This window comes from Fukomys damarensis, unplaced genomic scaffold, assembly GCF_012274545.1.
Source record: "Fukomys damarensis isolate Sample0158 unplaced genomic scaffold, DMR_v1.0_HiC HiC_scaffold_9, whole genome shotgun sequence".
NCBI classification, from domain to species: domain Eukaryota; kingdom Metazoa; phylum Chordata; class Mammalia; order Rodentia; family Bathyergidae; genus Fukomys; species Fukomys damarensis.
Window position 1 is genome coordinate 49,793,498 of NW_022900921.1, and position 20,417 is coordinate 49,813,914.

Genomic DNA, 20,417 nt, shown 5'->3' on the forward strand with positions numbered 1-20,417 from the left:
AAAAAAAAAAAAAACTTCAGGACAAAGGACTCCATTTCTGTAATAATTTCATGGAAAAATAAAGGATTAAAAGAGACTTTAGTGATACATGAATGCAATTGCAATGTATAGAACCTGCTTAAAATCTGAACCAAGCAACCAAACCCTAAAGGAGTATTTTAATAAGAAAATCTGGAAATTTTGAACACTGATTGGGTATGTGGTGATATTAGGGATTCACTTATTTACGTAGTAACAGTATTTTTCTACTTTTCACACAGTGTGTTTTTTAGAGATATATTTAGAAAAAATATATATGAAATAGGATAATAGGATGTCCTGGGCTTATTTAAAAATAATATGGAAAATTAAGCCCTAGATGTGAAAAGTGAAACAAGACTGACCACAAATTATCAATTACTTGAAGACAGATGAAAACTATACGTGCGTGCATGTGTTTGGGGTAGCCATCTCCCTAGACAAGTTACCACAATGAAGCAGTGGCTCTAAATAACAAGACTATACCTTTTCGGGCCACACCTAAAAGTTTATATATACCTACAATGTCATCTCAGAGTACATAAAGCAGGAGCAGGTCACCTAGTAAGCCAAAAGGGATAACACAGGAGATCCATTTTTATTTCACCAGATCTGCATTTAATTTTCATAATAAAGGCACAATAGTGACATAAAAAGTTTTTTTTTATTTGCAGATGTAGAAAGTTCATAAAAGACATCTGAAAAAAACACAGTGAAAGACCACTTTCTCCCATGGATAAGTCAGGCATGTGCACTCCTCTTCAACACAGTGATGGAAGCTTTAGTCCGCGCTATAAGGGGAGAAAGAATGATGCTTGGGGCTTGGGCAGAGGTCTTCCTTTCTGCAGAAGGAACTCAAGTCCATATGGACTCTTTGGATCCAAAAGTGAACATGCTGAGCAAGACAATCACATTTTTATGACTATTGGAAAGACATCCAACCCACCATCCTTTCTGGTGGGGTAGGAACATACAAAGTCAACTGGCAGGAATGGGCCAGGTTCTTGGTAGGGGTGGAATTGAGGTAGGAGTGGGTTGAAGGATGTCCTGTTGCATTGCTCCTCAGGTGTCTCGAGGTTATGTAGGAATGGCCGAGTTATGTGCTTGAAGGGCCATTGGACGGGTCAGGATTTGGTGCTAATGTGGATGTCCAAAGCATTCAAGACAGAGACAACGTGGCTGTGCGTTGGCCAGTCAGAAGACACTGTTACAACGGCCCCGAATAGTGTCATCACACCTCAGCCGTCGTGGGTGACTGGGGAATTCCAATAAAATTGAGGGACATAGTAATGAGTAGTTTACTGGAACGACGTGGGGGGTATTTATCAGTCACTGTGGAAGTCAAGGAAAGACAACTATTTGAAACCTTTCCCACCAATGAGAGTCCAGGGCCGCGCCTATCTTTTCAGGGCCCACTCACACACCACCACCCCACCACCCTGCTCCGTGCGGACTTTTCCCTGAGGTCTTCTGAACTGTCGCCCTCGGAGCAGGAGCTTCCTGGGCACTGTGTGACGGGGGCGTCCTCACCCGCGGGTCCCGAGCCCTCGCACCACCTCGAGCCAGGGCTGCATGGACACCAGTCTGCCTCGGTGTGGACTTGCAGCCTCCGGCGTGGCCACCAGGCGGGCGAAGTAGCTTTGCGCTGGGCACGGGGCCCCAGTAAGAGCTGCTCCTGGCCTCAAAGGCACGGTGTCCCCACCGCCGGGAGCCTACGTGACCACGACAGAAATGGAAATTCAAGAGTGGGAGCCCCTGAAAGGTGCTGGCTTTGGAGGACCCCGACCGCGAACGGGGAGCTCAAGAGAAGTCGGCAACACGTTGGGAACCCGCCCCGCACATGCTCCTTCACCCGACCAGCTGCAGAAACAGACCTTAGGTCCTCCCCAGAATCGCCCAATCCGAGCAGAACCGCCTCCCAGATTCACCGCGGAAGCGGAAGCACCGCCGGATGTAACCATGGCGACGGCGGGGGCGGGCACCGGAGAGAACGACCTTTGACCCGCAGGCAAGGCTACGTCTGCGGACGGAAGCGCAGCGGAGGAGGTGGCTGTGTGTCTGGGGCTGCGCTGCAGGGATGGAGGTAACAGGGGATTCAGCGAGGGGACCGGAGGACCAGGCCAGGGGTTCTGAGGGGACAGAAGGACGGGGGAAGAGGATGGCGGCACCGAGGGGCGACGCAGCCACTCCGAGTCCTGCCACCTCGACGTCTGTCTTCTCCGTCCCTTCCTTCCCCGCCTTGTGCCCCTACTAACCTGCGGATCTTGACCAGACGTCCAGGTGGGAACGGAGCCAGCTGACATCCGACTTGGCTTGTTTTACAGGATACTGCCCACGACGGGGTGGCCGCCCCTCCCGCCCCCAGCGCAGCGAAATCCAAGGTGGGAGAAGGCGCGAGGGCGGGGGGGGCGGCTAAACTGGCTCGGGACACGCGGCCTATTTACAAAACACTCCTTTCTCCCAGGGACCCCAGCTTTGCTCTACAGTCACCCATCCATTTCCTGATGTTCTTTCGTTTCTTTTTTTAAAGTTTCCTGGTAGCGACACACTTTCTGTTTACTTTCTGCTCCTGGTTAGCACTGCAGGTTTTCAGACGTCGAGCAGATCCTGCCATATCTTGAAATTTAAGTAAAGCAGTATATTTTATGAAGGTTTAAATAGCGGTGAGATGGAAAAAGCCGGGACTGTAATATTTTGGTCTCAATTCCCACAAAAGGAGAGTTGAACCAGGTCATTTTTATGGCTCTGCACAGTGTTTAAACGATTTCAAATGATGGTGGCTTATTGCTGAGTTTATTGTTCAAGGATTCAAGATAATACTGGCTTATTGCTAAGTTTTATTTGCATACTGAGTTTCAGGCACTTGCCCAGACTTACTCAGTTCTTTCACCTAAGGTTCTTGGTAACCATGAGGTAGGCCCTGCTGCTATTCTTGTTTTACAGATGAGAAAACTTGAGCCCACACAAGTAAGGTAATTTTCAAAAGTGGTAAACCCCAAATATTTATAGCCTAAATGTTACCTGATTCATCTTGTTGCTGTAATTATGCTTAAGTTTTTTACATAGCCAGAGACAACTTTCAGTTTGGAATCAAATGAATTTTATAACTTTTAAGTACTACTAGTCCAAACCCCTAATTGTACAGTTAATTCATAACCTAGGAAATGTCAGCCTCCTACAGCAGTATCCTTTAAAGACTTTGGGCTGTTTTTTTGCCCACTAATAATTATTGAGTTGAAGTTGCACTTGCTAATTTTTTGAAATTCAGAATGAAGGTGTGGCATTTGGTTGGCATAAAGTTTTGATCAACATAATGTCTTGATTTTTAGACAGACATTGTTTCTTTTTTGTGACATTCTACAAGCATGAATTATAACACATTGGTAACATCTTTCAGCTGGAAACCCTGCCCAAGGAAGATCTCATCAAGTTTGCCAAGAAGCAGATGATGCTGTTACAGAAAACAAAATCAAGGTGTACAGGTACTGGGTTGAAACTACTCATCTTGGCTAAACATGATAAATTTTTAAGTAGTGCATTGGTCTGTTTTTGTCTTCTTGTGATTTCAAGTGCATCTTAGTCACCATACTGGGGGAACTAACATTCTAACCATTTACCTCTGATTATTATTTCTCTTGTCTAAACTGTAGCTACTTTTAAGTTGTTAAAGTTAAGGAAGAGGAATGTTTTAAAATTGTGTAAAGTTAAAGCATGTTTTCCTTCATATGCATTGTAGATTCTTCGCGGTTCAGGACATTTTCTAGGGGATCAGTTGACATGAGACCCAAAGCTGTAACAATCCTCAAGTAAAATAACAATTTATTACCATTGCAGTACAAACTTGATTCTCTATTCAGCTTCCTTATCATTCCAAAAAGAAAAAGATATTAGTGTCTTATTAATATAAATGGATAAGCTTTTCAATTTCCAATGGCCTAAAAATATTAACTGCCCTGCCTAAAATCTAAGACTTTCTGCCAGAGAAAAAGATCAGACTGTGTTTTGGAAGTTCACTGAGCTTGTATTTGAGAGAGTAATTTGGAAAGATGTTCTAGGTGCCAGAGCTAGGAGTAGGTTGATGAAATATTTAGATTAACATTAATATGAGGCTAGTTACTGTTTTAAGATTATATGGTCAGAAGTATTTACAACTGAAAATAATAGTCTAGGATTCAATTCAAAATTATCAGGGTGACTGGACACAGTAACACACGTCTGTAGTCCCTGTGGCTTCAGGGGGCTAAGGTAGAATGATCACTTGAGCCAAGGAGTTTAAGACCAGCCCAAGCAGCTGGGTGTGGTGGCACACACTTATAATCCTAGTGCTTGGGAGGCTGAGGCAGGAGGATCACTGTGAGTTCGAGACCAGCCTGAGCTACATAGTGAGGTCCAGGTCAGTCTCAAGTACATAGTGAGACCCTGTCTCAAAAATCCAAAAAAAAAAAAAAAGCAGGCCCAGGGATTTAGCTCAGTGATGCCACCTGCCTCACAGGCACAAGGTCCTGAGTTCAATCCCAGGGACCAAAAAAAAAAAAAAAGCAGGCCCAGGGATTTAGCTCAGTGATGCCACCTGCCTCACAGGCACAAGGTCCTGAGTTCAATCCCAGGGACCAAAAAAAAAAAAAAAGCAGGCCCAGGGATTTAGCTCAGTGATGCCACCTGCCTCACAGGCACAAGGTCCTGAGTTCAATCCCAGGGACCAAAAAAAAAAAAAAAGCAGGCCCAGGGATTTAGCTCAGTGATGCCACCTGCCTCACAGGCACAAGGTCCTGAGTTCAATCCCAGGGACCAAAAAAAAAAAAAAAAGAAAATTTAGAAAGGTGATTAAGAAAAAAGGGCAGGGGATTTAGCTCAGTGGTTCTGCCGCCTACCTTGAAAGCACAAGGGACAAGTTCAATCCCTGGCATCAAAAAAAGAAAAGAGAGAAGAGGGATAGTAGAAAGTACAGCTTTTGAATGAAGCCAAATTGGCCAAGTGATAATTGCTGAAGCAAAGTGATGGGCACATAGAGATTCATCAATAATCACTATTTTGTCTACTTTTTTGTTTGCTTGAAGTGTTCCTTAATAAAAAGGAAAATGTAATAATCTTTGGGTGAAATTAGTATTTTTCAAAATACCTCCTGCTTAAATGCATTCTAATTTATAGGTTTTGGGGTTTCTTTAGAATATATTTATCAGTTTAGCTAGTAATTATTTTCTTTGTTTCTGAACTGGAATCTTTTCTTATTTAGAATTGGAAAAAGAAATTGATGAATTCAAATCAAAACCTATTGATGGAAGAACTGATGATATTATTAAGGTAATGAAATGGCTGTGAATTTTGCTTATTTATTTACTTAGAGGAAATGTCTGATGATGAGTAGGATTTCCGTGAGGGCTGTCAGCCTACTGGAGATTACCTGGCTTTCTGTCTGCTTTACTACTTCCTTTCTGGCCTTGGTTAGGATTTGTACCTCTGTTTCACTATAAATGACCTCCAGATCTCTATCTGCAGGGTGTGTTGTCTCCTCTTCTGCCCACATGCTCCCTAATTGTGGTTATTGCTCAGTCTTTGTCCTGTTCTATCCTGTCACCTTCAGAAAACTTGCCACCCTAGAGACTTTGGTGTTCTGCAGTACTTGGTACATTCAGATAAACATATAGGTCCATGTCCCTGGTCCTATAGATCCATGTTCCTGGTCATAACTATGGACCCTGAGTTTATAGTTACATCTCTAGCTGCCTGGGGAAAGTCCTCAGCCTCACATGACCAGGTGTCCCCTCTGGCTGGCCAGCAGCACCACTGGTTTTTGTTCCTTGGGACTTTAGAGATGCTTTTACTCCCCTTTGCTGTATCCTCCACATGTATCAGTCACAAGTGTCCTGGAGACCTGTTGTTGCTCTAGGACATCACTCCAATATCCACCCGCTCATATGCATGGCTCACCTGCTTTCTGAAACCTTCTGTCTCCCTGCACAAGCTGGGAAGATAGTCCTCTTGAGCCATTGTGCCATCATCCTGGAAGTAGACTTTGGTAGCAACCTTGGACACTTGTGCACTTCTTCCTGGCTGGGTCCCTTGTCACTGCCTGGGTTGACCATCTCACTTGGGTAGTGTATATTTTTCTTCAGTTTTCCTAGGAATGAATGAGGTCAATTTTCATGTTGTTCAAGCTGTTGGGGTTTTTTTGTGTTGTTGTTTTGTTTTGTTTTTTGATACTCGGGATCAAACTCGAGACTTTGTGCTTGCATGGCAGGCAGCGGCACTACTGAGCTAAATCTAGGGCCTGTTGTCTATGATTTTAAAATGCCTTTACTCTGTTCCATTTATAGCTGTAATTTGGTATAGAAGTCTAAAGTTTTCTACACATACATTATTTTCACTTTCTTAAGCAGTAGTGTTGTATTAGTAGAACTTCACATATGAAGATCAAAGGCAGGCAGCCTTCAGGTGGATCCCATCTCCCATTGGTGTCTGCAGGGCACAACCTCTTCTCTTGGCTTCTGCATCCTCATCCCATTGACCTAGGAAATCTGTGTGTGAGCCCCGGGCTTTCCTGGCATCTACAGGAAGCAGCAGCTGGCTGTTGAGGCCCAGGGAGGTGGCCAGAAAGTGTGCCCTAGAGATGCCTGGGATGCTCATCTAGAGTATGTTTTCCTTCCAGTTTTCCACTTTGTCTAAAAAAATGTCAGTGGCAATATTTTTCCACCATTACATTCAAACTTTATCTTTTCTTTTGATACTGGGGATGGAAATTGGGTCCTTGCATTTTCGAGGAAGGCAGCAGAGCCACTGAGGTAAATCCCCGGCCCTCAAATTTTTATGTTGGAGTTTAAATGTTTAATTTCACAGAGCTCTTTTTTTTTTTTTTAAGAGTAGGTAAATTTATTGAGAAAAAGAAAGCTGCTGTCTAAGACAGAAGGGGGACTGGAAAGTGGTTTGTCCCTAGAGCTTATTCTTGACATCCAAATATTGTTTTTCCATGCATCTTATTTAATATTCTACATATTTTATTTTTATGAGGAAATAAATTCATATTGTCTTAAAAGCTTACTTCTGAATCTTTTGCATTGTCTGTTTCCGGGGGGTGGGGGGGCGCGTTTGAGATAGTGTCTATGTAGTTGAGACTGACCTGGAACTCACTATGTAGCCCAGGCTGGTCTCCAGCTCACAGTGATCCTCCTGCCTCAGCCTTCCAAGTGCTGGGATTACAGGCATGTGCCACCACCCCGGCTTTGTTCAGTTACTTTTAGTGTAATCGTCTGTGAAAATAAGCAGATAGGAATTTGAAAATAATCTGCATTTTCTTATATCACCCCTGCCCATTCTCCTACCTTACTAGTTTCCACACCCAAAGTAGCCATCATCCTGAATCCCATGTCCATTTTACTTCCCTTGTATAAAGTTTGAGCACATCTATAATATCACTAAAAGATAAAGTTTTGTCAGGAATGATAGCACACATCTGTACTCTCAGCACTCTCGAGGCTGAGGAGGAGGATTGCCATAAGTTCAAGATCATCCTGAACTATGTAGCAAGACCCTACTTCTAAAAAACCAAAATAAGAAAGAGGAAAAGGAAAAAAATCTGAGCTTCATTTTAAATAAATAAAACTATTAGTTTTTAAGGCCAGGGATTTAGCTCAGTGGTGCTGCGCCTTTCTTAAGATCCTGAGTTCAATCCCCGTTACCGGAAAAAAATATATGGTCCATTTTAGCTTTTAACTTCATTAAAAAGGTGCCATGTTGATTGGAAGAAGGCTTTTCCTCTGTGTCATCACACATCACCATGAATGCTATAGAAGTGTCAATGTATTTACCATAACAGTTTCATTGGAGACTGCTGATGGACACTGGGGTTGTGCCCATGCTCATGCAGTGAAGTACAATGCTGTGAATTTATCAGATACATCTCCACTATAAAGATGCAAAGGATTCTCAGAAGAAAGTGGCATTGCAGTGCAAAAGGTTACATAAAGACTCTACTTTATGAGATAGTGACAGATTATATATAGTTATTCCTAGACTCTTGATATCCTTTGATGCCATTATAAATGATGTCTTTTTAAATTTTTTCCCATTGTTTGGTAGCAGTATACAAAATGGAACAAATTTTGTATATTAATCTTATATCTAGAGACTGTGAAACTCAATTTCTAATTACCTGTAGATGCTTCTAGATTTTTTGTATAATCATATCATTGATAAATTTCTTTTTTAATCCTTATTTATCATGTCTTTCATAAGCTTTATTTTTATTTCACTGGTTAGGATATTTGATACACTTTCTTTTTTTTTTTGAGTCAATGTTTTGCTATATTGCACATGCAGTCCTACCCCAGGCCCCTGAGTTGGTACATTCTTTTTTTTTTTTTTTTTTTTGTACTGGGGATCGAACTCAGGTCCTTGCACTTGAAAGACAGGCAGCAGCACCACTGAGCTAAATCCCCGGCACCGGTAATTCTTAATTAGACATGGTAATGGGGAACTAATTTACAGTTTTATAGATTTGTAGTAAAATGATCTTTTATTTTTCCTCTCTGTAAAGTGAATGTTGGTATCTGATTTTGTTTTTTATTTTGTCTGCACAAGTTCACATGAAATTGGGATAATCTTATTTATTCCCTGAAAATTTAATAGAACCTACCTGTAAAACCATTTTTCCTTATTTTTTTGGCAATGTATAACTGCACATTTGATTACAGTATTAGTCTTCTTAATCTTTTTTCTTGAGTCAGGAAAACTACATTTTTCTAGGAAAGTATATCCATCTTACTTGAGCTTTCAGTATTTTTTATAAATATTTGTTCCTAATAGTCTTTTTTTTTTTTTTTTTTTTTTTTTTTTTTTTTTTTTTACTTCACTTTCTAGCTACAGGACTGTTTGTGGTTAGCCTTGCTAAACGCTGTTTGTCCTGTTAGATATTTTTTCAAAGAACTGACTTTTGTCTCATGGATCTGTTTTCCATTTCATTACCTTCTTCTCCTACTCAGTTCCTACAGAGAATACCTGTCTCTGGGGAGGAGAGACAGAATAACTGTTGCTTGTTCTTCTGGCTACTCCTTGTTCAGATTGACAACCAGTCCCCATTTCTGGACCCCACACATTAACCCTTCCTTGACGATACCTGCTACCTTTAATTCCTTTTCTTTCCCTTCTTTCTTTCTTTCAGTGCTGGTGTCTAACTGAGGGCCCCATGCATGCTAGACAAACACTGTTACCTCTGAGCTATATTCCCAGCTCCTGACATCTCCCGTTCCTCAGTGTTTTATTTCTGGAGAGTCTTTGCCTGCTTCTCTGGATTCCCACCTGAAGAGCCCTTACATTATAGCTTTCTTTTTTTGTTCTGATTCAGTTCATCCTTCACATTCAGTTTTCCAAAAAATATATTGAAATTTCTCATATCCTCAAATCTTTTCTCCTGTTCTTTTTGTTCTAAGTTTATATCTTCTTGAATTATTCTGACTTTAACAGGGTTAGGAAATGGTGAGATAATTATGTGTGTGGTTGAGCCACAGTTTTTTTTAACCTTATGCAAACAAATCTTCCTGTTCTAAAACAGGCATTGACTGAGCGCCTAGATGGTATTCTTCTGGAGAAAGCAGAGACTGAGCAGCAGTGTCTTTCTCTGAAAAAGGAAAATGTTAAAATGAAACAGGAAGTTGAAGTAAGGCAATGTTTAATATTTTCTTTTTTATTAATTCATAACAGTGTATTCATGGATTTGACTGAAGACCCTAAAAAGCATCTAATGCTGTTTCACTATATTATGAAAAAAAGATAAGGATTTAAAAAAGAAAAAGTAACTGAAATTATTCACTTACATAAAGATAGAGCCAGCATTTATTATATTGTTTGATCTTCCTTAAAGCTACAGTGTCATTCCTTAATAAAAATGAAAGAAGTTAGTTGATTTTCATATAATGTTAAATATTATTATCTATCTATTCAGTTCTAGGATATTCAGTAGCATATTTCCACTTATTTGCCTGTTTGGTCTGGGCTAATTTCTCCAAAAAGCCTCCTCTTAAAGCTCTCTGTTCAAGAACTAGTAGTTGAAGCTTTATGACTTCTGTAACTTTTATAATGTATCATCTTTTAAAAGAAAATAAAATTCAGAGGTTTTCTAGTTATCATTTATTACTGTAAAGGCTTGAGTATTGCTGGTTTACATTGCTCTCAAGTTGGGCAGAGCCTGCACAAACTGCTTGGACTCAGCATCATTTCTCTAGGTACACTTTGTTCATTTCCTCTTCTCTCCAGTTAGCCTGTGACTGATGTCTTTCCTGAGGTGCAAGGGTTTCTTTTGTCTTACTTGAATGATTTGTGCTTATTTTTTAAATAGGATTCTGTAACTAAAATGGAAGATGTGCACAAGGAGTTTGAACAGTCACACAGAAACTATGTGAAAGAAATTGAAAGTTTGAAAAATGAATTGATGACAGTACATTCCAAACACAGTGAATATAAGGCTGGCTTACAAAAGGAGCTAGAAGAAGCAGTAAATAAACAGGCAGAGCTTTCAGAACAACTTAAATTTCAGAGTAGCTCTGAAGACAATGTTAAAAAACTGCAAGAAGAGATTCAAGAAATGAGGTCAGCCTTTGAGGAACAAGTTTTATATCTGCAAAAGCAGTTAGAAGTCACTACTGATGAAAAGAAGCAAGCGGTTACTCACCTCCAAGAAGTCATGGAAGCAAATTCTCAGCATTACCAAAAAGATATTAATCATTTGCAAGAAGAACTTTTGCAGTTGAAAGCTGCACACCAACAAGAAGTGAAAGAACTGACACACCAGTTTGAATCATCAGCTAAAGAACATGAAGCAGAAATAAATAAGTTAAACCAGCTGAAAGAGTACTTAGCAAAACAGTATGAGGCCAGTGAGAAGACCATTCGTGAGAAATACGAATGTGAATTGGAAAACCTAAGGAAAGCCACCTTGGATGCAAACACAGACCATCAGGTGGGTCCTGCCCTCCTACAGGAAGATACTTTTGTAGAACAGGTAGTAAATGAAAAAACCAAATACTTAGAGGATTCCTTAAAAGAACTGGAATCTCAACATAGTATCTTAAAAGATGAGGTAACTTATATGAATAATCTTAAATTAAAACTTGAAATGGATGCCCAACATATAAAGGATGAGTTTTTTCACGAACGAGAAGACTTAGAATTTAAAATTAATGAACTATTATTAGCTAAAGAAGAACAGGGCTGTGTAATAGAAAAATTAAAGTATGAGCTAGAAGATTTAAATAAACAGTTTTGTTGTGCTATAGAACAGCATAACAAAGAAGTACAAAATCTCAAGGAACAACATCAAAAAGAAATATCAGAACTAAATGAGACATTATTGTCAGGTTCAGAAAAAGAAAAATTAACATTAATGTTTGAAATACAGGGTCTTAAGGAACATTGTGAAAACCTGCAACAAGAAAAGCAAGAAGCAATATTAAATTATGAGAGTTTGCGAGAGATTATGGAAATTTTACAGACAGAACTGGGAGAATCTGCTGGAAAAATAAGTCAAGAGTTTGAATCAATGAAGCAACAGCAAGCATCTGATGTTCATGAACTTCAGCAGAGGCTTAGGACTGCATTTAATGAAAAAGATGCTCTTCTTGAAACTGTGAATCGTCTCCAGGGAGAAAATGAAAAGTTATTACCTCAACAAGAGTTAGTGTCACAACTTGAAAATACCATAAAGAGCCTTCAAGAGAAGAATGAAGTGTACTTAACTAGTCTCAGTCAAAGAGACTTGATGATACAAGAAATAGAAGCCAATGTAAATTCTTTAAAGGAGGAAAAAGATGATTTCATAAGTAAAATTAAAAATTCTCATGAAGAGATCGACAATCTACATAAAAAGTGTGAAAGGGAAGAAAGCTTGGCTCAAGAACTTAGGGAGAAATGGGAGCAAACCAACCAGTCCAAGAGTGCACTAGAACGACAAGTAAATGAATTGACAGGAAGACTAGATGAGACTTTAAAAGAAAAGGATGAAAATGACCAAAAACTAGAAAAACTTATGGTTCACATGCAAACTGTCTCTAAAGACCAGGAAGCATTGTCGTTAGAACTGAAGTCTCTATATGAGGAAAATAGTAGATTGTGTTCTGAAAAGGACCAGTTGAGTAGGGATTTGGAAGCTCTTCTGTCTCAAAAGGAAGATTTTACCCTAAAAGAACATACTACTGAATTAGAAAAGAAACTTCAGTTAACAGTTGAAGAGCGAGATGACTTAAATAAACTGTTTGAAAATGAGCAAGTTCAGAAGTCCTTTGTCAGAACTCAGCTGTATGGTATTCTTAAACAAATGGGGTCGAGTGTTTCAGAAGAAAATGAAGAAGATGTTAGACTTGTCCTACAAGCTGTAGGTGAATCTTTAGCAAAAGTAAATGAAGAAAATCACAACTTGGTTTTGCAGTATGTTGAAAGGGTGTTAGAATTAGAAAAAGAAACTAAGTGCCTTCAAGAAAAGGCCACTCATTGTGAAGAACTTAGGTCTTTACTGAGGGATTATGAGCAAGAGAAAGTTCTCTTAAGGCAAGAGTTAGAAGGGACATTGTCAGAAAAAGAGGCCCTGCAGTTTGATCTTTTAGAAATGAAGAATGCTAATGAGAAAATAAAGCTTGAAAATCACAATCTTTTAATTCAAGTTGAGGAAGTATCTCATATATTGCACAGCAAAACTGAAGTCCATGCTGAAAAATCTATACCAGAACATGAAGACCTAAGGCCATTACTGGAACAAAAAGAATCTGAATTGCAAGATGTAAGGGCAGAGTTGATGTCATTAAAGGTACTATAACTTTTAATTTTATTGATTCAAATAAATTCACTGTTCTGGTCTAGAAAAAGTATATATTAACATTTTTATACTTTGAAATAGAAGTAAATTTAGCATTTAAACTCGTGGCAAATATTTGAAAAATGTGTTAAATATTTTCACATTGTATATCCTATTTACTACATTGGTCATTTGGGAGATGTAAATCATTTTAAAATCTTGAACTTAAATTATTAGGGGTTTAAATATATTGGTCGAGTTAGGCCAGGGATTTAGTTCAGTGGTTCTGCCGCCTGCCTTGTAAGCACAAGGACCCGAGTTTGATTCCTGGTACCAAAAAACAACAACAAAAAAATGATAAAAGCAAAGAAGTGAGCTCTAGTGATATTTTGCCTTGGCTACAATCTTAGAGTTTTCTTTAAAAAGCTTTTCATCTGGCCCTTGGGTACTACTTTTTTATAGCATGTGCCATATACTTAAGGTTGGCATTGCTCAGTCTGTCAAGAAAAAAAAAAGTGAATTGCTTTTTGTGTTATTTCCCTATGGTTATGATTTTTCTCATGCTTCAAATGATAGCCAGTTCATCAGGGGATACAATGAATTGGTTTTTGTTTTTATTTCTCCTATAAAATGTAGGATTCCCTAGAGAAATCACCTCCTGTAAAATATGATCAACTTTCTTCAGTCAAAGAACTGGAAGAAAAAATAGGTAACTATGATTATTACATATGTCATCACCACTAATTAGACAAAAGCTGTTAGTGTTGCAATAGATTGGGCAATACAGCAGCCAGGTAACACATGGTTAAAACACAGGAAGTCACTGTATCTTCCTCAACCCCATTGCCCTCTACCCTGTACATCCCTTTCAGTACCCTTCTGTTGTTTCATGTTAACAGCACACCGGTGCTATTCCATTCATAAATAGTTCTGTGATGATTTTGTACTTCATGCATTAAACAGGTGTGATTCGAGAGCCCAGCTGTCTTAGACACTGGGTAGAGGCGGTGAGACACTCGCAGCTGAGAGGAGCCAGAAGGATGGGGCTTTTGGGTTTTTTGGGGTTTTTTTGTTTTGTTTTGGTTGAGATGATCTTACTATGTAGCTGAGTCGGGCTTTGAACTCATGGTCATCCTTGTTTCAATCTCCCAAGTGCTGCCATTATAGGCACACACCATCACACCTGGCTTGCCTATTTTGAGTTAGGAAGAATACCACAGAATAGAGTCTTCGGTTGGGACTTGAACAATGAGAAATGTGACACATGAAAGTATTATGGCAGGAAGAACATCAGGTTTGTGTGCACATTTCCAGCATCAGCGGGTTGTGAAGTCCTGGGGAGTTGCAGCCTGTTATGAATGTACTGGGTGCCATGCACAGGGCCCGAGACCTGACCCCTTCCACTTGCTGCCCATAGTAACATGGGGTGGCTCTTTTCTTCCCATTTAAAATGGAGAGATGAAGACTTAGAAGTATTGTGCCCAAGGAATCTCAAGTTAATACCCAATTTAATTGGGATAAAAGAAGCTAAAAGACTGTAATTAGACTCCCAGTTTTCTGGAATGGATGATGGGGGAGGGTGGGATGTTTTCGATAAATTAATTTAAACACCATTTCATGAGGTATCCAGTAGGATGCTGTGTAAATGTGGAGTTAGAGGGAGAAGCAGTGATAAAAGACATTCATTATCTAGTGGGCTTCAAAAGCCATGAAAAATCTGGGAATGGTGCAAGCCTGTCATCCCAGCACTTCTGAGGCTGAGGCAGGAGGATCACTGCAAGTTCAAGGCCAATCTGGGCTACATAGTGAATTCAAGGCCAGCTGAACTACACAACAAGACCCTATTTCAAAACACAGAGCATTGAGATTGATCTAATCAGTGTAGAAGCAAAGTGAGTACTGGAGACAGTTCTTCATCTTCAAGTGATGGAGACAAGGAGATGGGGAAGGAGCAGCCAGTGTGGTAGAGAGACCTGGTGTATACTGTATCCTGAAAGTTAGGACAGGAGAGGTAGTGGTGGGTAGCCCTGGTTAGCATTATAGGGGACAATTTGTCTAGGTACCTAGAGCCAGCACTCGCTTTCAGTGAGTTCTTTGAAAACATGGGGAAGACAAAGCAAGTAACGTGACCCTGAAGCAATTTGCTCTGGAAGAAGAGAGGCAATATGTTGTTTGGAAAATTAAACCTATGATCCCAGTCCTTGGGAGGCTGAGGCAAGAGGATCACCATGAACTCAAGATCAGCCTGGATTACATAATGGGGAAAAAATACCTGGCTCAAAAAAGACAAAAAAAGGACTGGAGGTTTAGCTCAGTGGTTCCGCTGTGCCTCACAAGTGCAAGGTCCCAAGTCCAATCCCTGGTACTAAAAAAAAAAAAAAAAACAGGAAAATTAAGAGTGCTTGAGATGTGATGTCTCTTCTGCTCTCTTTAGTTGCTTCCCTTGTTTGTTCATGACCTTAATTTTTTGCCTATAGTTGTCTTGATTCTTTTTCAACTGTTGGGGGAAAAGTCTACAATAGAGGGGGAAGTGCCACACTGGTGCCAGAGCAGTGGGGTAGGCACTGGATGAAAGATGGGCTGGATCCAAGGGCCCCACATGCACACAGTCAGGCAAGCAGAGAAGTGCAGGCCCAAGCTAGGGAAAGTCCTGCACACTGGCCCTCAAGTAGAAGAAGGGGTCAAGGAGATGCAGATTGGGTGGGTCAAACATATTAGAGGTGTAGTTATAAAATTTAAATTCCACTAACCAAGAGGAGGAATGTGCATAAATATTTAGCTACATCTGACACATTCTCTCCTTGGCTTACAAACCACCATTTAATAGCCTAACATACCCATGTTTCTTAGAACAATGGTAGTGGAGTTCTAAGAACCTCTCCAACTCCTAGATACTTGTGAAAAGGCTTTTAAAGTGGCTGTTTTAAGCTGGGCATGGTGGTATATGGTACTGTCATCCCAGTACTTGGAAGGCTGACGCACAACAATGGCCACTAGGTTTCAAGACTAGCCTGAGGTAAACTGAAAAAAGAAAAAAAAAAAAAAAAGACTAGCCTGGAAGCCAGGCATGGTGGTGCATGCCTGTAATCCCAGCACTCAGAAAGCTGAGGTAGAAGGATCGTTGCAAATATGAGGCCAGTCTGGACTCCATAGTGAGTTCAAGGCCAGCCTGAACTACATAGTGAGATCCTGTCTCAAAAAAATAAAGTGGGCCTGTTTTAAAGAATTAAGAAAATGAGGCCAGGGATTTAGCTCAGTGGTTCCGCTCCCTGCCTCGCAAGTGCAAGGTCCAGAGTTCAATCCTTGATACCAAAAAAAAAAAGAAATAAAGAGAAAATAAAATTTTAAACATTGTCACACTTTCATTTTTTAAAAAAAAAGGCATTAATGTATAGTTAGCTTGTTTAGAGGGAAGTATATAGGGGTTTGAACTCAAGATCTTCCTACTGAGCTATATCCCTAGCCCTTTTGTTGTTATTTTGAAACAAGGTCTCACTAAGTCCCTGACTTGCCTAGAATGGGCTCCAAATTGCCATCTTCCTGCCTCCCTCTCCCAGAGTGCTACAGTTACAGGCATGTACCACTATGCATGGCTAATACTAATGTTTTGGCTGCTTATTCATCTCAAGCTGCAGATTTTGTATTCTAAAATAAAAATCAGCTTCTAGGGTTAAAATATGTAACTTCATTTTTTTCTTCTGAAGTCATATATAATCCTTTCATGTTCTGTTTTTTTTTAGGAAATCTGGAAAAAGAATCCAAAGAGAAGGAGGAAAAAATAAGTAAGATAAAACTAGTTGCTGTGAAAGCAAAGAAAGAATTAGATTCTAGCAGAAAAGAGGTAAGCCAAACTGAAAAGCACAAGACTGAGGAATCTTACTTTATAGAAAATCAAGAATTTTCTGTTCTTGAAAAGCATGAACTTTACCATATATTTAAAATAGGCCCAGACTCTAAAGGAAGAACTCGAGTCTGTTCGGGCAGAAAAGGATCAGTTGTCTGCATCCGTGAGAGACCTTATTCAGGGAGCAGAGAGCTATAAGGTAAATGGTGATTTCAATAACAAGTTGCACTGGGACTAGTGAGGTAGGAAACTTTTTAATGGTTATCCCAAAAACTACGTTGTATTTGTTAGTAAACTCAACTCCTTTTTCTTTGCACAGTATAGTAGAATATAACGTCAAGATTTTAAAATGGTTAGTACCTGTAAACTCTTTTTTTTTAAAGATAAAATTCTCTTTGGGGATTTCATAATAAAAAACATTAGTAACAAAATAGCAGCTGTTATTAGTAGCTGTTACAAGTAAGTAAACCTGAAGCTTAAACAAAAGGTCTAACAGGAGAAGAGAAGTATGGTTGTTTGGAAGTGATGTGCTTGACTACTTTAATAATATGAGATGGTTATAAAAATAAGTCCAAGATCAACACATGCAAGATAAATGTCTTCATATTCCTTCATGGATTCACTCACTCATCAGACATTTTCCACCGCTGGATGAGATTCTGTTCGGGTGAGGTGGTGGTCAGTCAGATCGCCAGAACCTGCAATCCTGTGCTGAGACCGTGACAGGCAGACAGAGGGGACAAGACACCCGTCAGCAAAGGAGTGGGAGTGGGACTTAGTCTAAGAAGAACATCCCATAGTAGCCAAAAGAAATTGGGCAACAACTTTAATGAGGAGTTGGGCACTTGAAAGGAAACTTGAAAACTTTTATAGGATGAATTAATATTTGAAACATTAGTTCTCAAATTCACTTGTAAATTATAAAATAATTGCATTAAAAATTGTAGAGTTTTGTTTTCATTTTTGGTGAGATTTTCACAAGTATAAGTCTTAATGGAAAATAAGATAACAGAAAAGCTAAATGTTTTGGGAAAGACCACATACTAAATTTATTATAGTAAATAAGTAATAAGGGAGAATTCGGAGGAGGAAGCAGGCAGATTAATCCAGAAGAGGTAGAGACTTCTTCATAACAGCAACACTTGTGTGCCAGGCATGCTCCTGAGCACTTCACATGGCTTGGAACACTTCATCTTCCACACACCAGTGAAGAAGTGTGTGATCCAGTCTGAGGCTCAGAGATTCAGACATAGAGCCAGTAACAGCAGAGCTGGGTTTTTACCACCTGTTCAGTTCTGTTCTTTTACCACCAAAGCTATGCTACACCAGAAAAATTTGTAAACCATTTAAGAAAACTAGTCAAGTTTTTATTTCACTGTGTACATCAGAGTAAATTCTGGATGGATCAGAGTACTATATTTCGTGAAAAGAAATTTTTTTGCTACTGGGGATCGAACTCGGGATCTTGTGCTTGCAAGGCAGGTGGTGAAACCACTGAGCCAAATCCCTGACGCTTTGTGAAAAATTTTTTAGAAATCATCCTTTAACTGACTTGTGGGTATAAAACACTTCTAAACTTAAAAGTAATTTGAGAAATTACAAAGGAAAAAATTAATAGATTGAACCTGGTCTATGTCTGGAGCTAATTAATAAGTTAGATTATAGGTTCTCTTAAAATGCAAAGCAAGCTTCTTATGTAACTGGATCACATTAAGCTCTTATAGATTTTGTTTGTTTGTTTGTTTTTGTTTTGTTTTGATTTTTTGAGACAGGATTTCACTGTGTAGTTGAGACTGCCCTGGAACTCACTATGTAGCCCAGGCTGGTCCCGAACTCACAGCGATCCTCCTGCCTCAGCCTCCCGAGTATTGGGATTACAGGCGTGCATCACCACGCCCGGCTCTTATATAGATTTTAAATGTGTTTTTTAAAGATGAATTTATATGACCTTTTTTACATTAAAGCCACTGATCTTTTGTCATGTTTTCATATGTAAATTTACCTTTTCATAGTTTAGTGTCATATGCAAATTTATATTTTCATATTTTCCTTTGTAAATACTTTATATCAAACGGAGTTATAAATCTTACATCAGGACAGCTTTACTATACAGTCTGACTTATTGAATGTATAATAACCTGAAGTAAAATCTTTTCTTTATTGAAGAATCTTTTATTAGAATATGATAAGCAGTCAGAGCAGTTGGATATGGAAAAAGAACGTGCTAATAATTTTGAGCGTCACATGGAAGACCTTACAAAACAATTAAGAAATTCAGCTTTTCAGGTAATTTTAAATTGAATAGTATATTTATTCATGAAAATTGTTAATAAATGTATTTTAATATCAATACTTTCTGCATAAAGTACTTAAATTAAAGTGTAGTTAGAAACAGGACTCCTTTTTCCTCTTGTCTCCCTTGTTAGGAGAAGAATTTGACAAAAGGATTTAACAACTATCCTGTCTTGTTTATGCTCTGATCACCTGAATTTTGTTTGTTTTTTTCTCTTCTCCCTTTTGCTCTGCCCCATACCAAAAAAAAGACATGTTTACTTTTGGGCTAGGGATTTAGCTCAGTGGTTCCACCACCTGCCTCACAAGTGTAAGGTCCTGAGTTCGATCCCCAGTGCCCAAAAAAAACAGAAATACTTATTTAAACTTATACTTTTTTTTTTTCTGGTACTGGGGATCAAACTCAGGATCTTGTGCTTGTAAGGCAGATGGCGGAATCATTGAGCTAATCCCTAGCCCTATTAAAACTTATTCTTCATTTAACCTTGTCATTCTGTGGGATTGATTTTGAAATCTTCAGTTTTTACACTATGCCAATATTCTCATTAATGCACTTTTTCTTCCTCCCCTACCTATATTCTCTGCACATTTACAGTAATGAATCATTTGTCATTCCAGTGTGAAAAATTAAGCTCTGATAATGAAGATCTCCTGGCTCGTATTGAGACACTTCAGTCCAATGCCAAACTATTAGAAGTACAGATTTTAGAAGTCCAGAGAGCCAAATCAGTGGTGGACAAAGAACTGGAAGCTGAAAAGCTTCAGAAAGAGCAAAAGTTGAAGGTAAACACAATCCTGTGACACATATACAGTGATACTTTTATCAAAATATTTGAATGAAGAAAAGGCTTCCTAGCTGGGTGTGGTGGTGCATCCTTTAGTCTCAACAGTTGGGAGGCTGAGACAGGAGAATTGCCTTGAGTTCAAGGCCAGCCTAAACTACATAGTGAGACTCTGTTGTAAAAGAAAGAAAAGGATTTCTAAAGAAGTAACATTGGTGAATACAGCAGAGATCATTAATTCCTTAATGTGTGCCAATTCGAAGTTCAAAACTCCAAACTGATTTGGGGGGGGGTATTTTTAAAATATTGAAAGATTACCAAACTTTTTATATTTTTTACATTTTTTTCAGATTTATTTTATGTCCCTAACAAATACCGTTTTTAATGTTGGCTGGGTTATGGGGATGGTTTTTAATTTTAGGAACATGCCAGTACCATAAATGAGCTTGAAGAACTTCAGCTGCAACTCCAAAAGGAAAAGAAGCAGCTTCAGAAAACGATGCAAGAATTAGAGCTGGTTAAAAAGGTAAAGTAAAACACCAAAGAAAAAAAAATGAAAGAGAAAAAGAAACACCAGATCAGAGCTGATTGAGTGTTTGCATCACTAAGCTATTAGGTATACATTAAAGAAGAATATCATTAAAGATTGTTTACACTATTAAAATAATCCTTTATTAATACTTTGCCTTAGTAAATTGAAATTTTA

The 20,417-nt window shown here is 39.1% G+C and overlaps 1 protein-coding gene across 3 annotated transcripts in view; it reads left to right on the plus strand.

Moving 5' to 3' along the window:
• Positions 1-2,020: 2,020 nt before the first annotated feature.
• The window catches only part of Gcc2 (GRIP and coiled-coil domain containing 2), a 36,814-nt gene continuing 18,417 nt past the window's right edge, over positions 2,021-20,417 (plus strand). Inside the window, exons 1-12 of one of the 3 annotated variants that reach the window (XM_010609894.3) lie at positions 2,021-2,101; positions 2,343-2,399; positions 3,416-3,500; positions 5,252-5,319; positions 9,563-9,667; positions 10,346-12,805; positions 13,430-13,502; positions 16,534-16,634; positions 16,738-16,836; positions 18,804-18,923; positions 19,548-19,712; positions 20,133-20,237. In XM_010609894.3, coding sequence (XP_010608196.1) covers positions 2,096-2,101; positions 2,343-2,399; positions 3,416-3,500; positions 5,252-5,319; positions 9,563-9,667; positions 10,346-12,805; positions 13,430-13,502; positions 16,534-16,634; positions 16,738-16,836; positions 18,804-18,923; positions 19,548-19,712; positions 20,133-20,237 — 3,444 coding nt within the window. In that variant the 5' untranslated portion in view covers positions 2,021-2,095. Of the gene's footprint in view, positions 2,102-2,290; positions 2,400-3,415; positions 3,501-5,251; positions 5,320-9,562; positions 9,668-10,345; positions 12,806-13,429; positions 13,503-16,533; positions 16,635-16,737; positions 16,837-18,803; positions 18,924-19,547; positions 19,713-20,132; positions 20,238-20,417 lie in introns of all 3 variants that reach the window. The other 2 variants (XM_033761744.1, XM_033761745.1) reach the window with 2 other exon arrangements.